The sequence below is a fragment of the Ursus maritimus genome, unplaced genomic scaffold (assembly GCF_017311325.1).
Source record: "Ursus maritimus isolate PB19 unplaced genomic scaffold, ASM1731132v1 scaffold_16, whole genome shotgun sequence".
Lineage (NCBI taxonomy): Eukaryota > Metazoa > Chordata > Mammalia > Carnivora > Ursidae > Ursus > Ursus maritimus.
The window spans coordinates 4,209,408-4,217,839 of NW_024424008.1; the positions used below are offsets into that span (position 1 = coordinate 4,209,408).

At 59.3% G+C, this 8,432-nt stretch overlaps 1 protein-coding gene across 1 annotated transcript in view; it reads right to left on the minus strand.

Moving 5' to 3' along the window:
- Window positions 1-3,486: 3,486 nt before the first annotated feature.
- The window catches only part of LMO1 (LIM domain only 1), a 40,130-nt gene continuing 35,184 nt past the window's right edge, over window positions 3,487-8,432 (minus strand). Inside the window, exons 3-5 of the mRNA XM_040630751.1 lie at window positions 7,935-8,148; window positions 5,301-5,426; window positions 3,487-3,842 (exon numbers count right to left, since the gene is read on the minus strand). Of these exons, the coding sequence (XP_040486685.1) occupies window positions 3,737-3,842; window positions 5,301-5,426; window positions 7,935-8,148 (446 nt within the window). The 3' untranslated portion in view covers window positions 3,487-3,736. The remainder of the gene's footprint in view (window positions 3,843-5,300; window positions 5,427-7,934; window positions 8,149-8,432) is intronic.

The window sequence follows — 8,432 nt, forward strand, 5'->3', positions numbered from 1 at the left end:
TAAATGGGGGGGGGGGGGGGGGGGGGAGCTAAGGAACAATCTACTTGTAGTCCACTTACTCTTGGGAGTCTGAGAGATCTGGGATACCCCTCAACCCTACATCGGGGGGCAAGAGACTCCCACCCTTGTTGAGACAAGGTAGTACGAAAGTCTGTCCCAGGCCCAGGGATGAGGTTTGTTCAGGAGCTTCTGATTTACTAACACTCTGGAGCTGTGTGTATTTGTGTGTGTGTGTGTTTTATCTGATTATTTTCTCATAATTAAACCAGGCTGGACCAAGTATTTTTCTGGACCAACTGATCTTCACGGCAGCCCATCTTTAGTCATTCATTTTTAGGTAATTATAGTTTTAGAGGTAATGCACAGTTGCACAAAGCAACTTTCCCGAATCTACCCTCACTTGGTGGCAGCGTCCCTAGATGGGTGGTGCTGGGGAGCACTCCATGCCAGACATAGTCAGTCAGGCTGTGATGATCACTGACAGCTTTAAGGGAGGAAAGCAATGGTCTCCGCACAGAGATGAGACTTTCTGGGCAGGAATTTCACGCGGGTTCTGCCTTGGCTCCTGTGTCTCACGATGTGGGCACAGTCTCTGGGGCGAGGCCCAGGAGACGAGACGGGTCATGCAGCACTGTCGAGACTGGAACCAAATTTCTTTCCAAACTGACTATGTGGTCCAGCTTCAGGCTAAGGAGTGGGACATAAGCAGGGGCCATATTCCGTGGGTTCCAGGCCCCTTGTTAGGGTATCTCTGACACAGGCCACCAAGGAACGCAGACAGGAAAGACAGGGTCCCATGGGCTAGCTGGAGGAAGAGGGGACCATGCACGGCTACCATACGATGTCTGTCCGCACTGCCACCACCCACACGGCCCCGGGCTGAGGCTCGAGCTGCTGCAGCCTCCAGCTATCCATGCTCGGTTCTTCCTGTCTCCCCCTACCCTTGTCTACATGGTGCTGCAGCCCCAAGGAGAACCGGGTCAGAGCCATTCATGCCCTGTACTTCACCAAGTTTCCTATATGCCACGTGGCTGGGCGGGGGGCGGAGGAGTCAGGCTTTTCTTGGGAGCCCCTGGGGAGCTCCCAAGGTGCATAATCCCTGGCCGCAAGTAGCCACTGCAGCCCTGCCCTGGCTGCCCTGCTACAGGAAGAGCCCCGTCTCCTTTCTGCTTCCCCTGCCCTGCCGTTGGTTCCACACCAGCCGCATGTCTGCAAGGCCTGTGTGGCCTCTTCTTGGTGGCAGCCGTGGACCGCTGTGGGACTTCTGGGCAAAGGGTGTCTCACTCAGCACGTCATGACGTCCAGCATGGTGACCCCAGCTGTCGTAAGCACAGCACTTCACGGTATAGATCTCCGGCTCATGGTTGCTGCGGGAAATAGGTCATTCCCATGTCCCGGATAGGGACGATGACACAGCCGTAAGTGGGGCCATGGTGCTGGATCTGGCACGTTCCACCGCATGTTGAACTGAGGAAGCCCCCTGGCAAGGTCTGCGGTGGGCAGAGCGGGGCTGGGGTCCTCCTAGAAGGCCAGCTCTGCTCTCGGGGGCTTTCAGGGGCCGGCTGCCTGATGTTGAGTCTATCTCATTGTGAGTGAATTAATTGTTGTGCAACCTAGAGCGGTGAGACAAGTTAATTACATAATTACTGCAAAACGACATGTTATTTCATGGCTGCAATATGGGAACTCTGTTGGAAACAATTGTAATTGCCCAGAAACTGCATTCGGGTGGCTCCGTTATCTCTCGATAACCATGTAATTAACTTGTGTTACAACTTCATCTGCAGTAAACTCTGAAGTTAGGGGTTGGGGGCCTAGGGGCAGGCACAGCCCTCCTTGGCCCGAGGGCCCAGGGAGGGTCCGGCATGGGGGGCTCTGCTGCCGTTCAGGGAACCGATTCCCTTTTCCAAGCTGAGAGAGAAAATTCCTCACGGCAGACTCCAGCCCTCCAATTTAGGGACTCGGACTCGGTCCCCGCCTCACACGGCAGCACCCACTCCACTCCCCAGTTCCTCAGGCACACCAGACACCTCACACACAAACCCCACTGCGGCCGGGCCACCTGGCTCCTTGCCCCTCTTCTCTGTCACTCAGGCAGTTGCGGCTCCATCACAGAAGGGGGAAGCCCCACGGGTGAGAACCCCTAGTCCGAGATCCTTGGCCCTAGTGATCCCTGCCCACGGAGCGGGCCACTGGCCACAAAACCACAATGTGGGGAGGCAGCCTGCTCCCTGGGCCCCAAGGGCCCGGCCATGCTCCCATTTCACTCCAAGTGGGGGAGCAGGCCCGGGTCAGGGTGACATGCAGGTCCCCTTCCAGGAGCAGGCAGGACCAGAGGCAGTGGGTGGGCTCCATCAGCCCTGCCTGGGCTCTGGGCTGAGGCCAGGGTGAGAACAGTCCCCGGAGAAGGAGCAAGTGGCCTGATGGTGGGGGCAGCCTGTCCGTACAGCCTTCCCCATCAGGCTTGATCCAAGGAGTCCCTATTTTTAATACCATTCAGTGATACGTCCGCCGTTCCAGCTCCGTGCTTGGTCCTGTGGTGGCAGGTGAGAGCAAGACGGCCCTCCTGCTGCCCTGGGTGAGCCCGCCGAGCCTGTGCATGGAAAACGCCCTGGGCGTCTGTCTGGCTGGCTGTCCCCACCCACTTCTGCCTACACACCCGTCCGCTTGTGGGTCGGTGTCTCCTGCCTGCCAGCATGAGTATCCGTCTGACTGTGTGTCCACTGGACGGGCTGTCTCTGACTCTCCGCGGTCGTCGCCAGTGGTCGTGGTCTGAGGAAGAGAACCGGCCCATCCCAGGTCTCCCTGCGGGGTTCGTCCTCACTGTGCTGGGCTCCACTTGTTTTCCTGGCTTTCTCCCTCATCCTCAAGGGCAGGGACTGTGTCCGATCCATGATTCATCCGCATGTCTGGTGCTTGCAGCATGGGGCTGAGACAGAGTGGATTAAGGTTTGCTGAATGAATGAATGAATGAATGCATGAATGAATGAAAGCCTCAGGCCTGCGTGGGCTGAATACAGGCCAACAGGATTGTTCTCGCTCACCCAGAAGAGCAGAAAGGTGGGCCCCAGGTCAGGCCCAAGCTGCAGGGAGGAGACAGCAAACGCTGTCCATCACCCTGAAAGGGAAGAGGGGTTTAAGAATGGTATTCCCATGGTAGAAGGAGCAGGATTCAGGGTCTTACTGTGGGGGGAGGTCAAGGCTGGGTTCCTGGCTGGTGGTCTCAGTGGAGGGAGGTCACACAGGAACCCAGGGAAGGGAGGGTTTCATCTTGCCTCTGTTTATCTTGGGGGCCAGGGTATATATTCTGCCAAGGGGAGGGGAGGACACCCCCGTTCCCACATCTGGCTGTGGGATACATGGGCTTGTCCCCTTCCCTCCAGCTTCTACCCCCTAAAGCCCAGCTGGAGCCCCATGCCCTGCTCCACGCCCGGCTCTGGAGGGGCCCCAGGTCTGTGTCAGTCAGGTGATCAACGCACAGTAACCTCCCCGGAAACATTCATAAGTTTAATCCACGCCAGTAATAAAATCGCATTACATTTCTCATAAAATAAATGTTCCCATTTATATACAGAAGACAGACTGTACAGGCCCAGCCCGGCCCCAGGAGGGGTCACACACAGACGGGCGGCGAGGAAGGGCCGTCCCTCCCATCGAGGACGGACGAGTTCTAACCGGCAGGAGAATGGCCGGCCGGGCGGGCGGGCGGACGGGCCTGGAGGCCAGGCGCCGGGCGTTACTGGACCTGGGACTCAAAGGTGCCGTTGAGCTGCCCCTCCTCGTAGTCCATCTGACACAAAATCATGTTGTTCTTCAGGAAGAATCTGTCTCCCACACAAAATCTGGAAAATCCAAGCAGGAGAGAGAGGCCATGGAGGGGTCCTAGTGGACGGTGGGGGCTCCAGACAGGCCCCAGCCCAGCCCAGGAGGTGGACCTGTGAGAACGGAGGTCCTGGAGAATTTGTTCCTTCAACTTTCCAGAAGGGATCCCCAACGTCTCATAGCTAACCCGGTCAGTCACCCTCAGCCAGGCGCTATAGTCTGGGGTGTAGGACAGACAGACAGACGAGTCTGGGCCACAGTCAGGTCTTCCCTGGAGGGGTGGGGTTGGTGGGAAGGTGTAGGAATAACCCACCCCAGCCCCGGAGAGGGAGAAAGAAAGAGAAGGGCAAAGAAACAGAAAAAGACCGAGAGAGGAGAGAGACGGGGAGGTAGAAATGGGGAAGGAGGAAGGGGTAAAATGGTTGATTTTTCTATCCTTCTGTTCCTTTCTCCGACTGAGGAGGATGACTCAGTGAACCTCTTCCTTTGAACAGAATCTGTAGGCTTCCTGGAGCCTCCTTCCAAGAGGAGGTGACCCTGTGCCACCACCTTCCCTCCCACCCAAAGAAGGCCTTGCTTTGCTACCCCCACCCTTCCAGTCCTTCTAAAGTATTGGAGGATTCAGCCCTTTCCCCAAAGATGCTCCGGGGTGGCTAGGCCTTTAGCCAGACCCCAGGGTCATAGGCCCAGTCCCAGCAGATCCCGATCCAACCACCAGGTGGCACTGCAACTTCACGGAGCCCTCTTAATGGAGGTTCCGTCCAAGCCCCCAGCGATCCCCTTCGGTGTTCCCTGCAGGTCCCTCCGGACCTCATCCTCTGGGGACACTTGCGTGAGCTCCTTCCTGACAGGGGGGCTCCTGAGAAAAGGGCTCGTCCTCTACAGCTAGGTCCCCAGACAGGGCTGAGGGGTTCTGACTCTTTCGGTCCCCGGGGCCTCCCCACGGGGCTAGGACACTGTGTAGGGATCAGAAAGTAGCTGGGCTGGAACCAGAATCACAGGAGTGAGCAGCCGTTCCCAGAAGGGAATGGCCTTCCAGGCACAGGAACACCGTCTCACTAAAACGTACATACATGCACACACGTATGGACGACAGGCAAGGGCCCAGGGTGTGTGTACAGACCCCTTGTACACGCGTTTTTAACTGTGTCTGCACTCATCCTCATCCGTCATGCACACACAGCACACACGTACCTGCCTCGTTCGTGCACACTGAGAAATGCACACGTGTGCACGACACAACATACACATGCAGTGAGCTCGTGCACGCGTGACCCAGCACAGTCGCACAAATCCGCACACGACAGCGCCGGAGGGCACACACTCGGCTACAGGCTCAGGCATACACGGAACACACGCACGTGCATGCTCAAGACAGTGTGCCACACGCGTGTACACGCAGATCCCGCCTGTGCACGTGCACCCCAGCGCGCAGCCCGGCAGGCACCCGCAGGGGTCGGCTACGGTGCGGCTCTCACCTCTGGTTGCAGAGCTGGCAGGCGAAGCAGTCGAGGTGATAGACGTTGTCCCGGGCCCGCATCACCATCTCGAAGGCTGGGATCAGCTTGCTACAGGCAGCGCAGTTTCCTGTGGTGCCGAACAGCCTGCCGAGGGAAGGGTGCGGAGGGCTCAGGGGCTGCCGCGACCCAGGGCCCCACGGGTCCCTCCTCCTGCGGGCTCAGCAGCTGGGCCTGGGCCGGGGGGAGGGGGGGCACACAGGGCAGCTTCGCGACTCTGCTAAGAGATCGGGCTTCAGAGAAATCAGCCCCGCCACCCCGGGAGGGGAGAGTGGGGGCTCAGGTGTTGGAGGACACTGCCCATCCCTGGGCTGGGCTGACAGGGCCCCCCTCCCAGGCTCCCACGGGGATCGGGCTACTGGAACCCAGGGCCACTGAAGAACACTGCCCTGGGCCACGAGCGAGGGCTGCAGTCACAGAAGCACGAACTCAGGGGCAGTCTGCCGGCCCTCAGGCTGGTCCGGGGTCTCTCTGAGCCTCGGGTATTTTCACTGTAAAACGGAGACCAGAGTGCATCCTTCGCAGGCTTGTGGTGGAAACTTCGGTAAACTCAGTCACAGACCCCTTCGTGCACGCCTCTACAGAGCGTGTTTGCCACACGCCGGGCACCGTTCTGAGGGCTGTACTAGGATCAACCCATTTAATTCTGACAACACCCCTATGGGGTGGTCTTTTTCTGTAACCAACTCACTGGGTGACTTGCCCAAATCCCTTTTTCCTTTTCCTGGATCTCAGTTGATCCTTTTCCAACAGAGGGTGCTGAACTAGGTGATCCTGCTCAAAGATGCTTCTAAAATAGGACTGATGCCCAGCGTTCCAAGACATTTGACACGAGGCCTCTTGCACACAGGCATTCCCTCCTCCTAGCTGCTGGCGGCAGAGCTCCCAGGATGGGGCGCTCACGTTCTCCCCATGCAGGCCGATCTCGGGCTGGGTGTGCCAACGGTCTGAGCCAGCCAGGCTCCTCCTTGCTTCTTTTCTGCACCCTGGCTGAGCAGGCCCCAAGTGAGGCAAGGGGGGATGAAAGGCGGGCGAGAGACCCTCTAATCCCTGATTTGTCCTGCTCAAGCCCAGGCGCCTGCTTGGCTCCATTATTCATCAGCCTCAGCTGCCTGGTGGCTCAGATTAAGGCAGACAAAGACTGGGCCACGACATCTGCCTGCCAAGGGGGGGGGCCTCACTGCCCCCAGTCCACTGCCTCCAGTGGCTGCAGAGGGGGCAGGCTGGGGACGGAGCGGCCCAAGGAAGCCCCACCCCCACCCCAGCCCACTGACCTACCTGGCCCCAAAGTCACTCCTTGGCCTCTGCCAGAGCCCAGAAAAATACACCTTCATGCTCCAGTAGCTGGCAGGGCTCAGAAGGCTTGCGGGTGCTTTGACTCTGCTGACAAGCCCACCGGCACTGTGCCCCCCGCCCCCTCCAGGTCCTGGGGACTCATCTGTCGGTGTGCCAACTCTCCCTAACCTGGGAGGTTCAGCCCCCAGGGGATGTCTGAAACCTTCCGACTTGGAGGGGAGTGTGGGGGCTCAGGGGTTGGAGGGACCTTCCAGGTCATCGAGGGAGCAGTCCCCAGAAATAGTCTTCCTTGGCCCCGCCTCCTGACCTCAGCCCCCTCCTCCGGCCCAGCGAGGAGCACTGAGTCACAGATCCTGGATTATTGCGCCACTTAAAAAACTTCCGGCTGAAGGCAGATGTTGAAAGAGAAGGTGCAGGCAGGTAAACCTTAGGCTCTTCCAGAAAGTAGGGGAGCCTCTGCTGATAACACTGCCCCCTACCACGGCCCAGACCTGAGCAGAGGGAGGCCCCCACGAAGCCCTTGCCCGACCTATTAATTAATGCAATGGGCCTTCCTTCCTCACAAGGCCCAGCCACCACCACCCAGCCAAATGTAGATGCTGGGTCTCAGCCAAGGCCCCCACTTTGCGGCCTCCTTCCAGCCTTGCTGATGTCATAAACGGCCTAAGGGAGGGTTAATTGGGGAAGACAGCCCCAGGGAATAGGATCCAGGCTGTGGGGGAGGGTGGGTTGGCGCTCCAAGGAATGCGAGCTGGAGAAGCTTTAGTTCATACTACTCACGGAAGGACAAACTGTGGCTTGGAGAAGGTCAGAAGCCAGAGGGTTCAGAGCTAGTTCAAACCCAGGGCTTTAAGCTCTGACATCAGTGGTCCTTCTCCCAAGGTCTGGCTACTTGACGGACGCCCCAGGCACCCACGTTGTCTAACGCCAGGAGACTTCACCAGGCAGGAGGGGCCCAGGGAAGTCAGAGCTTCCCCACCTGCTCCTGGAAGGCCTCTGCAGTGTCCCCTCCCAGATTCCAGGGACAGGGTGGGTCAGAAGGACCTGGCAAAAATGGGCAGAGCCAGGCTGGTGCCCTTGGGAAACTTCTCTCAGGTGCCCAATGGTTGCAAAGGCCGGATCAGGCCCTGTGCGGGGCACTGAGCTGAGCAGCTGACAGCGTGGCTCTGTCTTCGGGGCTCTGCGATGTCTGGGGGAGCAGGGCCGGGCCAGGATAGCCAGGGATGAGTACCAGGGCCTGGGTCTAGAGGCAGGGGCAGAGCGGTGCCGGCCCAGGAGGGGGGCCGGCGGGAGGCGCACCTCAGGTAGTCGCGCCGGCACAGGATGAGGTTGGCCTTGGTGTAGAGGGTGGAGCCCACCTCGCCCAGGCGGCAGTCACAGCACGCGCACTTGAGGCAGTCCTCGTGCCAGTACTTGTCCAGCGCCTTCAGCAGGTAGCGGTCCTTGATCTTGCGGTTGCAGCCCGCGCAGCCCTTCTGCTTGCCTTTGGGCTGGACGGAGAGCATCGGCACACCTGTGGATGGACAGACAACACAGATGGACACGGGATGGACTCTGTGGCTCCGGGCCTCAGGGCCCATCCCACTGCTTCCCCCTGTTGCCCCCTCCGGGGTTGGGGTTCCTCCGCAGCTCCCCGCCTGGCCCCGGGGTCCTGTCCTTTGAGCTGCCTGACACAGTCTGTTCCCCCGGCCTGCGAAGGTCCCTCCAGAAGCTGTAGGCAGACTGTGGAGCCCCGCATCTGCTAGATGCACGGCACACACGGAGCCCCAAGGCCCAGCCCCCCTGAGCTGCCCCCCC